Genomic DNA, 16962 nt, shown 5'->3' with positions numbered 1-16962 from the left:
TACCCAGCCAAGACCCTGAATGAAGAATTGAGATGGAAAGGTTAAAGACATCTCACCCTTTCAGATAAAGTAATACTGACAGAATTGTGAAGATGAATCAGTCCTTTTTGAGAATATATATGCCATGTAGTGACTCATATTCAAACAGCTGAAAAGGACACTTTGATGGGGGGGGAAAGTTCTTCATTTAAAGCAAAATTAGTATTGGGTTCCAACTTTTTCAGCTAACCAGGCAATATGCACAAACACAGAGATGGTTAGAAATAGGATGAGCCCATCAGTGGACCCTTGAGACCCTATTTGCCAGTACGCTAAGGCAACTCGCTCATCTGCTGCAGCTGGAGGACCTGCTTTGGTGGGTGGGTTAAATGCCTAATTCTGATGGAGAGGTTTGGGTGAAGGCAGGAGAAAAAGTAGATGCAGTCATGGCTCACCCATTTTATTTTCGCTTCAAAAGTGGAGAGACAGAGTTGCTGTCTAGCAATAGCAGAGGGGAGGGAAAGAGAGGCATTGATCAGGGTGAAAAGGTGGACAGGGAGATGGTAAAGATGGTTTTGTAAGGGTGCTGGGGAGATCTCCAGGTGGGGGGAATGGGAGGGGACCCCCCCCTCCCGCCCCGCCAGGCCGTCCCTTCCTAGGGAAGGTCCGCTGAGCCAGTCACAGGTCTCGAGGGCTCAGCCGCCTGCGAGCGGGAGTGTGGACTCTGCCTGACCTTCCTTGGGCCCAAAGAGTGCGCTCCTTCATCTTCTGCTCTTCCTCTGAGCCGGAGACTCCAGGCAGCTCCACTCACCCAAGCCTGCATAATTCAACAGCCATCAGCTCATCGTTGGCGCAGACCATCACTGCCCAGCTGGCGTGCCTTCTCACTTCTGCATTCTTAGAGCGCAGGAGCTCCACCAGCGGCTCCAGGCCGCCTGAATTTCTTAACTGAACGTGGAAACCAAAAGTTTATGCACTGGGAGTACAGAATATAAACGCTGATGTTTTTTTTTTTTTAAAAAAAATCTCACTTGATTGTTAAACGATTTTAACTATGTAAGAACACTTTAGGATATTTAGATTTATTACATCTAGGGGGAAGCAGTCTATTACAAAACCTTAAAGACAGGAGACCAGATTTCTGTTCAAGGTCAAGAGGAGGCCACAGGCAAATAACCGAGGGAGGTCACTGTGATTTTGCATGGAGGTCACTGTGATTTTGCATGGGAGGGAGACTGAGAACCTGTCCTCTTGCTCCCTGTGTTCATTCATTCTGCTCATCAATACTGACTGTTCATTTGGCCCTATGGTAGACAGAATGATGGTCCCCCAAAGGTGTCCTTTTCCCTGGAAGGGATTTTGCAGATGTGACATGTTAGTCAGTTTGAAATGGGGAGATTGTCCCAGGTAATCAGGTGGGCCCAATTTAGTTATAAGGGTCCTTATAAGATGGAGATATGGGTGCCTGGAGCTGAGAAAGGAGTCGTGTAGAAGCAGAGATTGGAGTAATACCCTTTGAAGATGGAGGAAGGGGCCACAGAAGGGATGGAGGTGGGTGGTAAAAGCTAGAAAGGGCAGATTTTCCCTCAAAGTCTCCCAAAGGAACATAGCTCTGCCAACACCTTGATTTTAACCCGTAAGACCTGTTTTCAGACTTCTGACCTCCTATACTATACGATAACAGATTTCTATTACTTTAAGCCACAATGTTGTGGTCATTTGTTACAGCAGTAATAGGGAATGAATCTGGTCCCCAAGGCTGGGCAGGAGGAATTGATACAGTTGACATGCTACCCATGTCACTGGACACCGCCACCAAATCGTCAGTGTGGCCAAAGCAGTACCATAGCAATGCCCTAGAAGAAGACCAATTTTTGTTATCGCTGCACAGCGTCTTCTCTTCAATTCTCCAAGGAGTGAGGAAGAGATAAAAAAGAATAAGAAGAGAATTGGACAGAACTACATTAATTACATCGTTAAAGGAAATTCAAGTAATAAAGGTAATTATTCATGGATAAAATTATTCCAATCCGGAAAAAAAAAAAAAAAGATTTGATAGAGCTCTTGTCATACTGCCTGAAATGCAATATTCTATCATCTGAACCTAGAGGACAAAAAAAGCATATTTTACCAGTTTCTATGTGTAGTATCTGAAGACAAGAGCCCTTATGGGGTATGATCCACTTGATTCAGATTCAGTGGTTTTCCGTCAATGTCCAGTGACATTTTCTTCTCAGGGATCACACTTTAGTACTTGTAACATTACAGCTTTAAAAAGTTTACTTGAAGCATCTTAGGCTTTAGCAAGTCAAATTTCTGAACATCTTTATTTCTGAGTATAATACAAGATAGTCTAACTCCATGTGTTCTTTTGGAAAAGATCTAATTCATTTATTAATTCCCTCACTCATTTACCCATTCATTTAATGACTGTTTATTAAGTATGCACTCTGTGCCAGGTATCTATTAATGGCATGGACACAGGGAAGAAAAACTCTCGGGTCATTTCCCTAAAGCCTCAAGGGGCTTATAGTCTTTCATACAAGAACCATATATGCAAAGCAGAAGACAAGGGAAGCATGCATAGGGTGTAAGGGAAGCATAGAAGAGGATGCTCCCTAGCTTGAGGGCTGAAGAAAGGTCTCATGGAAGACAGAATGGCTGACATGGGTTTTGAAGGAGAAGTGTGATTTTATCAGGTGGACAAAAGTGAGAATAGTTTTCCAAGAGGAGAAATCAAAGACATATAAATAAGAGAACAGAGCATATGGACAGAATTACAAATGGTATCGTATTTCTGGAGAATGGAGTTAGGCCTGGGAAGAGGCTTCAGGCACAGGTGGGTAGGTGTGGGTCATTGGGAGCCCATGCGCATCACGCTAAGCAGCTCAACTTTTCCTCTGGGGCAATGGCGCGCCACTGGGGACTTGCAGTGACGTGATGAGGGTCATATATTTGAAAGATCAGTCTGGAGGCAGTGTGGGAAGCAGGGGTGGCAGGCGTAGGGAGAGCAGGAGACTCAGCTGCAATATTCCTGGAAAGAGACGGACTATTCTGCAGACTGCATTGAGGTAGGACCAAAACGCTTTGATCGCTGTGTTGCCGAAGCCTAGCATAGTCCCTGACACAGAGTAGATGGTAAATAAACATCTGGTAGTCTTGGGGCGCCTGGGCGGCTCAGCCAGTTGGGCGTCCAGCTCTTGGTTTCAGCTCAGGTCCTGATGTCTTGGGTGGTGGGATCGAGCCCCCTGTTGGGCTCCTCACTCAGCAGGGAGTGACGCTTAAAAGCTTGTCGAGTGCTTAGCACAGTGCTCACTGCCTAGTAAGTGCTCAGTAAGTGTTAGCTATTGTTATTTATACTGGAGGGAGAGGAACAAAGCCCTAGGCTGTTTGGAGAGTGCTGCCTGACAAGTAAATGTGACAAAAGCAAGAGAAAAAAGGATGTTTGTAGGTTTACATTACCTTTTTGAATAGAACCAAAGACACTTTTATATGATACACTTGTAAAAAAAATGCAATTCTATGTTTTTAAAACTTTGAAATATACAAGGAACACAGGAGTATGTGGAACCCATGTGTATAATGTAACGCACTGTAGTAAAGGCACGCCTGTTTGTCTACCGCTCAGCTTAAGAAATGACGAATTTAAATGACCTTGAACCCCTGTTTTTTCCTCTCAGTTATATCCACTCCCTTGATCCCTCAAGAGGATTTCTTGAATTTGGGGTTAATCATTCTCTACCTTTGCCTTTATAGTTGCAACGTACATGTATGTTTATCTAAACAATATATTGCTTAGATTTGTATACTTTCGAGTGCTACATAAACAGAATCAGAAGTTGTATTCTTCTGCAATTTGATTTTGCTCAGCATGGCTTGAGATTCCTCTCTGTTGATGTCTGTAGCTATAGTTCATTCATTTTCACGGATGTGAAACTCCATTTTATGAATATACCACAAATTTATTTACCCATTCTCTTAAAATACTAGGCAATTGGTGTGTTTCCAGTTGTTTAGATATTATAAACAATGCATCTGGTGCACAGAGGCAAGAGACTGTTTTAGCTGTATAACTTAGAAACAGAACTGCTGGATTATACCGGATTATAGGACATGCTCTTCTTTGCTAGGTAATGCCAATTTCTTTTCCAAATGTTGCACCAATTTAATAATTTAATTTTTTAGAGTAGTTTTAGGTTCACAGCAAAACTGAGCAGCAGGTACAGAGATTTCCCCTACTCCCTGCCCCCACACACGAGCAGCTTTCCCATTATCAACATCCGTTGCCGGATTGGTACATTTGTTACAACTGATGAACATACACTGACACATTATTATCACCCAGAGTCCATGGTTGAAGTGTTGCACCGATTTCGAAGGCTCTAAATGATGGGTAGGTTCAAACACTTGAAAATGTTTCAAATTAATCCACCCAGAGGTAGGGACCAGAAAAATAAGAGAACAGACGTTATAAAAGCTCTCACCTCTGTCCGGGCCTCAACATCGCATGCGGTTGCAGCCACCACGAGAGCCGCTTTGCTCTGCACGGTCGTGTTTGCAGACCGGAGCGGGCTGATGAGGGCGTGCATGACATCGTGGTTCTGTATGCTCACACGCAGGGGCTCCTGCATTGCCATGTTCGCTAATACTGTAGCAGCGTTGGAAATGGCTCCATCTCGTTTACTGGACAGCATGTTTATTAATGGATCAATACCATCAGCTTCAGCAGCAGCACTGGGTAAATGGAGGAGAAATGAATGTCATTCATCCGAGTTCAAGAAATTGTCTTTGGAGTATACAACGGAGCTTATTAAACAAATGAGTACATAAATACGGTTTTAGAAAGAAATTAATTTACAATGCAATGAACCCAGACTTGATGTGCTAGTGATGTAAGTGGAGTCTGGGAAAATGTCAGTTGAGAATGAATTTAAATAACCCTTTTCTTACTTCTACAGCTTGTAGTTATAGAAAAATGCATGACTTCTTAGAAACTCTCCTACAGCTGTTCATTTTTTTTAACTCAGCGGTACTTACAAGACAGGAATTCTATTCAAAGAAAGCGGATTAAGATATTCTCAACCAGTAGGAAAACAGAGCTTTATTTTTATTTTATTTTAGCTTATTTATTTATTTTTTAAGAGAGAGAACCTTAATCTTAATCTGGGCATGGAGCCTGACCTGGGGCTCGATCTCACAACCCTGAGCTCAGGCCCTGAGCCAAAATCAAAAGTCAGATGTTTAACCCAACTGAGCCACCCAAGTGGCCCTAGGAAAACAAGACTTTAAATAGGGGAAATGAGTGAGTGGGAGATGCTCCTGGTTTAAGTTAAAACTCTTTAGCTCATCCTCCCCATTTTTAAAGGAGGTTGTTAATTGTAGGCAGAGGTTAACACATTTGAAGCCAGCAAAACATTTTGGAGATAAATGCTGCTTTTACAAATTAAACATCAAAGATCAAAGTCCTAATATTGACATAATAACTAGTTTTAGTAATGTAGGCATATTCAGTTGTTAAATTTCCTATTTCTGCTATAAAAAGACCACGATTATCCATAAAATATATTAATAGTCTCACAAGTAATAAGCCTACACCTCTTTTTAAGAACGCCATACTGGGGCGCCTGGGTGGCTCAGTCGTTAAGCATCTGCCTTCGGCTCAGGTCATGATCCCGGGGTCCTGGGAACGGGCCCCACATTGGGCTCCCTGCTCTGTGGGAAGCCTGCTTCTCCCTCTCCCCCCCCCCCCCCTTGTGTTCCCTCTCTCGCTGTATCTGTCTCTGTCAAATAAATAAATAAAATCTTAAAAAAAAAAAAAAAGAACGCCATACTTTCTATAGTCCTTGCTTTCTAATCACTTAAAAAGCTCATAAAGTAGTGAAAATAAAAAAGGGTATCATTTTAACAAGAGGAAGATGATTTAATTATGTTCTTTAATATTTGGAATTCTTTCAAATAAGAGATGTTCCAAGCCATAAGATTATACAGAGCATCTTAGTTTCAAAGGAAGACCCCAAACTCTGTGTTAAAAACCCATTTATATCATCATGGGAATAGAGGTAATCAAGACAATAAAAAAACATACCTGAGACTCCAATAATATGAACATCCCTTTAAGGTTTATATCTGACACATTTTTTTCCACTTAAGATCATATTAAGAACCAAAACTGAAAACAACAAGTGAGACTATATGATTCAGCCCATCACCCTGTATTCTGATGAATATTCTGATAATTAAATTTAATTTGGTAGTCACTTAAATTTGCTGATTGTGAAGGAGAAGTGACAATCTCAAAAACAGAGGTTATCACAACTGTCCGAGAGAGGGCACAATGTAAATGAAGTGTCCCGGAGGAGAAAGGAAGCTGTGATTGTCACTCAGAGTAGCTCTGAAGTGGACTGAACAACAGCAGCTGGGAAGGAATGAAATGACGAAGGCGGCCACTCTGGGGAATGCTGGGCTCCATTGGTGTTAACCCTGAAGGCACCTCCCACCCTGTTTTGAATAAATCCGTCCAGAAAACACACTGTATTGATATGAAGGCAAAATCAGAGTTTGGTTCCATATCTTCCCATAACCTAGTCCTTGGTATATATTTAATCCTTCTTGTGGTGTCTCCCATTCCTTTCCTAGGAAGGCATCCCTTTAAAATTTGGTTAGATGACACGTAAGCAGAATTTGTTTCTATAAAAATATTGGTAAGAAGGGCCTGCATCTCACTATGATAGCTGGAGGGCCAGAACTTGCTCTCCTTTCCTAGAGGACAAAATAAACACTCTTAAGATAATCTTACTTTTACTTTTAATTCTCTCCTACCATTAATCAAACGGTGGTCATTTGACCGTATGAGTAAGGAAAAATTTGGAGGCTCTAGTGTATTAGTTTCTCAGAAACTTCTCGTATTTTTACTTAGAGTGGAAATATTGAATTTTTTAAAACTGCCAGCAAGAATTTTAAATTATGCATATTTTCTAATTAATATGAGACGTAAACCTGCTCAAAAATAATTTTATTTCTTTGACTTATTTTTCAGGCACTGAACGCAATTGGTCCCTTCAACCAAAATACTCTGTAGTTTGTAATCATTGCAAACATTCCTCAGTTAGAAGGCACGATGCCTTTTGTCACTTAGTGATTTTTCCTTTGACAAGGTTCACCTTTCAAAACATCCTGGAGAATCAGGGAGGAGAACACAGTGGAGGTGTTTCATTGTAACCGTGACAGAAACTACAAGTATTATAGGTAAGTGCATACTAGTACATTCTCCAGGTCTGTGTCTTTTGTATGTTTCAGGGGTTTTCTGGAAAATTTAAGTGAATACATAGGATCCCACTTTGTCATTTCAGTTTATCTTATTTATTAAAAAAAAAAAAAAAGGGCTGCGAGATACCGAATTTTCATCAGATGCGCCTCTGCTCACAGCTTTGGTGCTTGGGTTTGCTTCCTCCTCTCTCCTGGACAAAGGCATATTTTGCCTTGATTCATTTCTATCTCTGCCTTCTGCTCTTTTCTGTGCTTTTTATGAACCAGTAAAGAGAAGTACATAAAATCCTAGCTGGTTAAGGAACCGAAGATTCTAGTACACAGTGGAATACAGCTTTTACTAAATTGAACATAACCGCCAGCACCAAAAGACAAATCGTACGTGTGCAGCTGGGAGAACAATTTGCATTGTGTGTACATACCTGCCCATAATGTGCTGTGTGCAGTCTAGTTAGGTGTGAAAAGCATAACCAAGATTAAGTTATTATGGTGGAAAAAAATCAAGCTATTATTCTTACCTAAGAAAACCTAATTTCATTCTAGAAATAGAGCACAGAATTTACATTTTTTTTTAAAAAAAGAACTGCATTAATTTTGTGTTTCAAACCCAAGACATTCTGTTTTATTTTTCCCTGTATCTGATATGTACACAGGCTGGAGCCTGTCATATTTTAAAAACACATTTCCGTTTCCTAGATAGTATGGCATTATCCAAATGAACGGGACAGAAGTCAAACTGCTTTGTTACAAAATCCAGAATTATAGGGCCATATGTCATCATGATAATCTGAAAATATTGTGATTCTTACTATCGTGAACCTCCATCAGTTGGAGTTTAATCAAGTAAGAGTTCAAAAAACTAACTAAAACCCAAATATGGTAAAGTATAAAAACATCTGTTTATATCATTTGATATATGTAAACAGAAGTGAAGTTCGGCACGTCATGTGTATCCAATTTATTACCAAGTCCTAACTCTTTTCCGCTTCCCTATTTCTCCAATCTCTCTCTTGTCTCCAGCTCCATCTCTCCTATCTAATCCAGTTCATTAATCCCTTGTGAATTGATGTGCTCTTCTAACAGGTCTCTCCAGACCAGACCCCCCCCCCCCCCCCCCCCCACCGATTCTTTCTCCAACTTTTAGCTAACGTGATCTTTTAAAATAATAATCAGATTATTATATACATCATACACATCATCAGATTTCTCCCTTCCTTAAAATGTTTCTGGTTTCCCATTGCTCAGGGTGAAGCCCTAAATTTACCACATGGCCTCCAAGGCCCTGCACGAGCCCACCTGCCTCCCCCACCAGCACACGCCCCCTCACCTCTCCCTGTGGCTTTGTGCTCTGGGCCTCTCTGCGACCTGCAACAGGCCAGGCTCTGGCTTACCTCTGGGTATTCCCATACGCCTGCGGTTCTTACTTCCTGATGAACTCTTCCCCCGGATAATTCCCACTCACCTTGCCAAGCTCAGCACAAATGCCTCTTCCTCAAGGAAGCATATCTTGACCCTCAAACTAGATACCAGGTCTCTTTTCCCCATGAGCTCAAGATCATTTGTTTGCTAAACATATATACGTTTTTTAAAATGATGTTTTGGCACAAATGGTCACACAGAACGGCAACAATCTTGAAATACTATGTTATAGAAGCTTGTTGTGGAAAGGAGTTTACCACAAAGCTTTTTGGTTAAATCCCTGAGACCCACAATGAAAAAGCACTTACAGCAGGGGCACTAAGAACGTGGTTAAGGAAAAATACAATGACTGTGCACACATAGTGTCTGTTTACAGCTCGCTGAAAATACTATGTGATTTCATGTGAGTGTGTCTTTGCATTCACGTTTTCTCTGCCCAAAAGTCCCGGCCCTACCTGTCCACACCCCTTTCCCCAGGGAACTGTAGCTCACCCTTCAAAAGCCGCTCAACTGCCCCTTCCTGTGCGGTCATTCTTGTCCATCCCCACCTCTCCTTTTTACTCACACCTTCCTTTTGCTATGTCTACACCTGGTCCCCACTTCTTAGAGGCAGGGCTTGAGTCTCATTCATATCCCCGGTGCTGAGAAGATCAATATATTTAAATTGACTTGACTCCACTCAAGGGGAGCGATGAAGAAAACCTCAGTAGGAGTCGAGAGAGGGTGAGGGAAAAATACCCAGTTCAGCTTTACATTTGCAAGAAGGCATAGGGCCCAACACAATTGAGATCTCTGCTTGTAGCACCTACAGCTGCTCTCCCCATCCCCAACACTTCCCTATTTATTTAGTGAAGCAATTTTTATACAGAGTTTAGGGAATGACATCTTGCACTTTAGACCACGTCTTAGGGATATGTCCTTTATATACCAAAGGATGTCCCTATTTTGTCTTTGCAGACACGGTCGACTCTATTTGGGTCGCGTCATCAGATGACACTTATTTGGTACTTCTCAGAAAACCTTTGTTGCACTTCGGAGGTTCACATTTACCCCATCTGCAAAGGCTGGTTACATGAATCAAGGGTGACCTTGGGCAGTACAGAAATCTGTTTAACAGAGCCCACATACAGGGTAATATGTGGAACCCGATGGAACAGATGGTAATATTGGCAATCAGAACCTTGTTTGTTAACAGTGATTACAACCATTCCCACCAGCATGACTTTTCATATGTCTCGGCGAGGTTTGTCACACCAAGGAAGACATACTGGCAGCAGACTCGCTGCAAGTGGTCAGAAGAGGTGCTCAGGCAGCGGGCGCGGGGGGCGCACGTGTGAGCCTTGTCAGCTGCCCGTGAGCCTACACAGGTGCGTGGGGCTGGGGCGCTGGCCGGGATGATAAACGGGTCTACTGGTTGTCACAGCCAGATTTGGAATGCTGTGACAGGATTCCTGACTCTCGTTCCAGCCAATTTTTCAACAAAAGTAATGATCCAAGAAGTCGAGTGTGTTCGTTAAATTGATCAATTTCTGACTACATCCAAAACAACCATGACCCTGCCGCCAGCCCCACAGTGGCAGAAGAATGGGATGTTGGCCCCCAACTCTGGCCGAACTCCACGGCTGACAAAAGTAGCCAAGAGAATTTTCTCCTGTGAAAGAAATATTATTTAAAGAAGCTGATCAGTAGTTAAGGGAGAGGATCACAATTAACTGTAGGCAAATGCTTAAAATGAAGGGTTTTTTAAGTAGCATGTAATTATTAAAGGAAAACCCAGCCAGGAAAACAATTGCATGCAGTTTTACATCCTATTGCAAAATAGGGAGAATGCAAAAAAAAAATGTTTTTTTAAAGTATGTGACCTAATTGTTTCCCTCATATTGATGTATCTCAGTGGCATAATTTTGAGACTTTCAGAGTGTGCTCTTCTGCTACGGTTGCTATGACATCATGGTTTCTAAAGAGAGCGCGGCCAGTTGCGAAGAGACTAACTAGTCCTTGCTAACCCAGCACCTCCACAAACAGCGTGCAGGTTTTTGTTACCAATTATGAGGCAGTCAGTCAAAGTCTAGGGAGATCAAATGTAATTTTCTTACAAGTGACATGGAATCCTTACTGACCTATCTGCTCAATCACAATCCTTCACTTCCATACATACCACCTTCTGTTTTGAGAGCTGGAATGCCTGCCAATAATTAACTAGCTGCCATCAGGAAAGAACAACCGTCTTCATGTTACATGGCTGACTTGTCTCCCGATAAAATAGGAATATTGGTCAAGGTGTTGGAATACTCATAATAAATGGCTTTTGCAGTTACTGAATGTTTCTGTTTAGCCTGGAAATCAGTCTATTTACGTATCTGCATGTGACAAGTGACGCAATCCCAAAGTAATTAGAGGTACCATTGTTTATTTTCTTCACTAAATAGTAAGGACGCCGCATGCTTTCTTGCAACAGCACATCAAAACCCCTGGCACTTGCCCGGCTGCCTTATTCTCGTCAGCTCTAATGTCCCCTCTTTGGAGAGGCTGTCTTGGACGAGCTTTATGTCATCCTCCCTGACCCCTTTCACAACCCGGTGTCACGCATGCTCCTCTCTAGGACATTGTGCTGCTTTATTTAATTGATACTGTTATCTCTTCTCAAATTACCTTCTTAAAATTACTCCCTATGGTCCGACTCCCTGTGCGAAATGTAGGTTTCATGACAGCAGTCTGATGGAACCTTCGATGTGCTCCCCACAGTATCCCTGCAGCCTAGAACAGTGCCTAGACATAAAGAACCCCCAAGAAATGGAGAAAGAGTTACAAAAGAAACCTAAACTCTTAACTGCCTTCACCTCTGAGATAAAATGATAAAAGTGGTAAAGAGTGATCCCAACTAGTTCCTAGTGGAAGTTGTGCTCAAGACTCCCTATGATACTGGCTAGAGGTAGTTACTCAGATGCACAAAATATAACAGATAATCTAGGCTCGCTTTTCTTTGTTCTGTAGTTAAGAAAGATAACATTTAGAGAGACTAAGACTTGCTCGTGAGGCAAGTCAATCAACCAACACAGGATTAAAACACTGGTGGTCTGACTTTTAGTCTATAACCTTTTTTACAATCATCCCTCTCTGAAGCTTTAAAAAGTGTGGTGTTTTCTAGAAAAAAAAAAAAATCCAGGGAATGAGAAATGAGGCAGGCCAGTTTGATATACAGCATAGTGGGAAATTCTTACTAACCAATGGATATATTTTTTCCCTTTTCCTTATTCTCCTTACAGAAGGAGGGGGAAGGAGAGGAAGGATAACAGAAAGGAAGCTGGGAGGAATGGAGTGGTCCTTATTATTTAGGAAGGAAAGGAGGAAATGAAGATTCACCCCTCCGGAGGGGCCGACTGGAGTTCCAGGAGCCCTGGGCAGGCCAGTCTGGATTCAGAGATCAGGAAAGCAAAGAAAAGCATTTTGGTGAAGATCTGGAGAAGTTCAGACTCAGATACTAAGCAGGAGGCAGAGAGAGAGAAAAGTTGCAGGAGTGGAGACTAGGAGTTTCAACTCCCACAAACTCCCTATGGTTGTGCATAGCGGACTACCTCGGGGTGTGTCCACCCCGCTGCCATGACCCTGGGCAAAGACTGTTCCTCTGTTTCCTCATCCGCAAAGTGGACCTAACAATTATCCCTGCCTCATGGGACTGCTTCGAGGATTTAATAATATATTCCATTTCAAGTATCTAGCTCAAAGCCTGGCCCACACACGCCAGTTCTCACCATCACCACCATCTGCTATATTCAGTGAGCCACGAGGCAGAGATTTTCCTATATCCTATCTCGATTTTTTGGACCATGGAAAAATATCGTATTTCCAAATTTGCATGTGTGTATGAAATTTTCATTTTCAGACAACTTTTCAGCGAAGTGGTCAAACCTCCAACACCTGCAGGGCTAGAGCTGTGACAGTTTCCTCGGGAGTCCCACCCAAGTCTTTCCCATTTAGGTGCAGCCAGTGAGTAATAAATGTCATTTCCAGAGAGGAAAAAAAAATCACAGAAAATGACTAATATAAAAAGTCAAGGATGAGTAAAAATGGAATTTTTGTAGGTTTTAAGTACTGCTTCAAAGTGACAGTGTGAGAAAAAAAAATCACACAATAATTTGAAAATTTTCTATGAAAATCAATAATGTTAGAAATCAAACCTGAGGGCGCCTGGGTGGCTCAGTCGTGAAGCGTCTGCCTTCAGCTCAGGTCATGATCCCAGGGTCCTGTGATCGAGCCCCACATCGGGCTCCCTGCTCCGCGGGAAGCCTGCTCCTCCCTCTCCCACTCCCCCTGCTTGTGTTCCCTCTCTCGCTGTCTCTCTTTCTGTCAAATAAATAAATAAAATCTTAAAAAAAAAAAAAAAAAGAAATCAAACCTGAAAGGGGTACCAGAAACTTTAAGATAAGAATATGCAAATGTCAGTGTCTGCTCTCTGGGTAATAAAAGCAGCACAGACAATTTTCTAATTGAACATTTCATGGGATCCCCACAGCCTCACGAAACTAGTAGCCAATAAATTTTAAACTGTGAAGGTCGACTAGGCAACAACTAACACAAAATGGAGATATGGAATCAACCTGTTTTATTGTAATATCCAGCTTTTCACTGTATATCTTTCTTCAAATCCAGTATGATTTTTCCAACCTACTACAGCCTGTGTTACAACAACATTCTCTCAGGCGGAGAAGGAATCAAGGTGCTAACAGGTAGAAATGAAAAATATCCATTCAGTAAACTTGGATGGAAATAATACAAGAATCAATTTTAAGTTTACCACAAAGACTCTTCCCATTTATTTGATCTATTAACTTCAGAAGCCTTTTAAAATAGTAAATAAACACTTTAAATTCTTTGAGATATCATCCTTAATACAAAAGTTTAAAACATCCTTATACAAAACTGAATTTCCTAAAAGGTTATGAAACTAACTCAGTTATCTTGTAGGATGCTCACATTGTGAGCATTCTAATTCAAAGGAGGTAGCATCTTACAGCAAAGTGATACTAATAAGAATTTTAAAACAAAATAATCTTTTCTATTATACAAAGTCAAGAGCAAAAAATCAGCTCTAGAGAGACTACAATAACCATGAGATTAACTAATGCTGTCCAAGCATATGCTATTAATCCTATATGGTTATATAGCACAGCAGATATTCAGTCACCAGAACAATGAATGTGTCAAAACATTTTAAAGTGACTGCACCTTAAAAGGGACCAAAGACAAATGTAAGCATCTATTAACACACATTTAGCAGGAGAATATTCTTTCTTCAAAAGCAACACAATGAAATGCTTACGAGATGACAATATTTTAACAATGTTTTAAAATATTATTTTAGATGCACCAGAGAGTGTTTCAAATTAAATTATTGTGCCTTTCATTAAAATTCAGAGCAATCTTTCCATTGCCTTTTTTGCCCCTCCCCCAACTTCCTTCTTAATGACCACTAGGGGTCAGTATGAAGACACAGTTCCCTTCACAGCAGTGAAAACAGAGCTCTGGAAACATTTTCCTGGTGAAAAACCCTTACGCAACAAAGACAATAACTGTACAGCTTTGGCATTCTGAAGTCCAACCGATACATCAAGCCTGTTACATGAGTTTGCATTTTTCATGAGACTGCATTTTAATTTTGTAAATCACAGTGGATTAGTTCTACAGTCGATGTTTCTTTAATAGCAAAGTATTCAAAGTGACAAGATTACTTACTCTAAGTGTATATGTGTGAACTGGCCAAGAAGTATGTTCTAGAACAGACGGTAAAATTTATTTTCAAAGGGTGAGATTACACGACTCTTGGCCATCTCAAAGCCATACATCCCATCTCTTCCCATAGAGGAACAGAGATGGAAGTGAAGCTTGTGGTGTTTTGCCAACTTTAGGGGAGACTGTTTTTTTTCTCCTTCAAAGTGACTGTCCTCGTTGGGTGCACAATAGCTTCGAGTGCATAATATAGCCAATTCTAAGACATTGCATTAGTCTATATATTTAAGTCTACAAATTAAAAGAAATACTTGTAGAAATAAATATACAAATATATTACCTTCCCCCAACTCTATTTAATGGGGTGAGAACGGGAAAAAAAAAAAAAAAAAGCTTTGAGAAGTGCTTTCTATACAATACTAGAGAGATTTAACATTCCAAGAAATGACTTATGGTCAGGCTCTCCCCGGACAATGCCCAATGACCGATAGGGAGTTGGGTCATGGTGAACAGATGAAGTCCTGCCTTTTCTTGAAGTGCTGTATAAAGTTCTGTACATGGCACACCTTTCAAATGGTTTCTCTACGCCTTACGTGGCTTTCTTAGGCATGGTACACCATGAATAATTCTACTATTCAGTCAATGCTTTATTTCTACGTTAGTGAAGAGAAATATTAATACTGATAATACAAAATGACAGGTTATCCACAAATAATAAAGAACATTCAAAAGTTTCCAAAGTACTCAAACACACATCCATATAATTTGGGGGCATTGTGTCTCTTTCTGGAATCCCTTTGAGGTATACTCCTTACTCATCTCCTCATTTCCTTTTTTGTGGTCCTGACCATAGGTCACACAATAGCAGATGGGTCCCTACAAAAGAGCTTTGTCTCTAGGGGCCCCTAGGTGGCTCAGTCAGTTAAGTGTCTGCCCTCGGCTCAGGTCATGGTCCCGGGGTCCTGGGATCGAGCCCCATGTTGGGCTCACTGCTCAGCGGGGAACCTGCTTCCCCCTCTTCTCCCCACTTGTGTTCTCTCTCTCTCTAAGTAAATGAATAAAATCTTGAAGAAGAAGAAGAAGAAAGAAGAAAGAAGAAGAGCAGCTTTGTCTCTGGTATTATGAAGGCCTGCAGTGGCCCAGCAATCAACTTTTTGTTTGTTTAAGTAACCACTATATGTGCTGTCATTTAGAACTTACTTAACTCACTGCTGTTGCGGAAAGCGAAGAAGGGGTATAAGAAATAAAAAATAAAAAACAAAGAAATGGAGATTAGAAGGTCTCTAAGCTTGGGCAAAATCACCCAGTTGTTCATGGAGAGAACATGGAATAAGTATGAAGAATCAGGAGTTAGTATGATTTATGAATAAACAATAGAGACTTGATTATGTATTTTCTACAGCAAAACCACAGTTTGTATTTACTTATCTATGGGTATTAATTGTATTATTACTTTTTATGTTTTTATTTTATTCATTGTCTTATTTCCTAAAATAACTATCTTTTGAGAACTATGTAGTCACCAACCATACTATTTTCTAATCTTTTCATAGTTTACTAATAGCCAAAATTTACTTAGTGTTGGCAAGGAAAATGAAAACCACAGAACTCTTTTTAATTCTTAGGACAACTCAGAAACTCTAATTCTGATCAGATCCAACAGATGGCAGTGATGTTATAAATTAACAGTTTAAAATACTCCTATAATATGTAGAATCTGCCCCTCAGAAGAATGTCAACCAAGAATATTTCTCTCGGTATTTGCATAAATAATGTACAGCTTTGATATGAATAATTGGATAGAAGAGTACAAGGTAAATATCACATGAAATTTCGCTGAAATGGTATTTCCTGTATCAAAAATCAACAACTTTCTCCTTTCCAAAAAGTATTATAAATTGAGAATTGTCAGAAAGATTAGCAGTGAACCAAGAAAGGGTAACAGTGTCCAGAGTAACTAAGGGGGTTACATTTTTTTTAAGATTATTTATTTTTAGGGAGAAAGAGGGCACATGCATGTGAGCCCCGGCGGGGGGTGGGGTGGGGGGGTGGGGGGCGGGTAGGAGCAGAGAGAGAGGGAGAGACTCTTTAAGCAGGCTCCTTGCTGAGAGCAGAGCCTGATGCAGGGCTCGATCCCACCACCCTGAGATCATGACCCGAGCCAAAACCAAGATTTGGACGCTTAACTGACAGAGTCACCCAGCCACCCCAATGGGTTACATTTTTATATAAAAATTCATTATTGCTCTTTGGTTTCTATTTTCACTTATTTTTTCCTATGGGGTTGTCTTAGCCTTCTCACTTTTTATTTATTCACTTAAAAAATAATTTTACTTTTCTTTCTCCTCTATCACTTTAAATAAGTGAATCTGGTTGGGACACCTGCGTGGCTCAGTCGGTTAAGCGTCTGCCTTCGGCTCAGGTCATGATCCCAGGGTCCTGGGATTGAGTCCCACTTCTGGCTCCTTGCTCAGCGGGGAGCCTGCTTCTCCCTCTGCCCACTGCTTCCCCTGCTTATGCTTGTTCTCTCTCTCTGACAAATAAATAAATAAAATCTTAAAATAAATGAAT

The 16962-nt window shown here is 41.0% G+C and overlaps 1 protein-coding gene across 1 annotated transcript in view; it reads right to left on the bottom strand.

Moving 5' to 3' along the window:
- Positions 1-16962, bottom strand: part of ARMC3 (armadillo repeat containing 3) — a 90833-nt gene that overhangs the window by 24073 nt on the left and 49798 nt on the right. The window contains exons 11-12 of the mRNA XM_032426041.1: positions 4464-4713; positions 791-927 (exon numbers count right to left, since the gene is read on the bottom strand). Coding sequence (XP_032281932.1) covers positions 791-927; positions 4464-4713 — 387 coding nt within the window. The remainder of the gene's footprint in view (positions 1-790; positions 928-4463; positions 4714-16962) is intronic.

The sequence above is a fragment of the Phoca vitulina genome, unplaced genomic scaffold (assembly GCF_004348235.1).
Source record: "Phoca vitulina isolate PV1807 unplaced genomic scaffold, GSC_HSeal_1.0 scaffold33, whole genome shotgun sequence".
Taxonomy (NCBI): Eukaryota; Metazoa; Chordata; class Mammalia; order Carnivora; family Phocidae; genus Phoca; species Phoca vitulina.
Note: the sequence above shows the minus strand (reverse complement) of the source record. Positions and strands in the feature narration are given on the sequence as shown.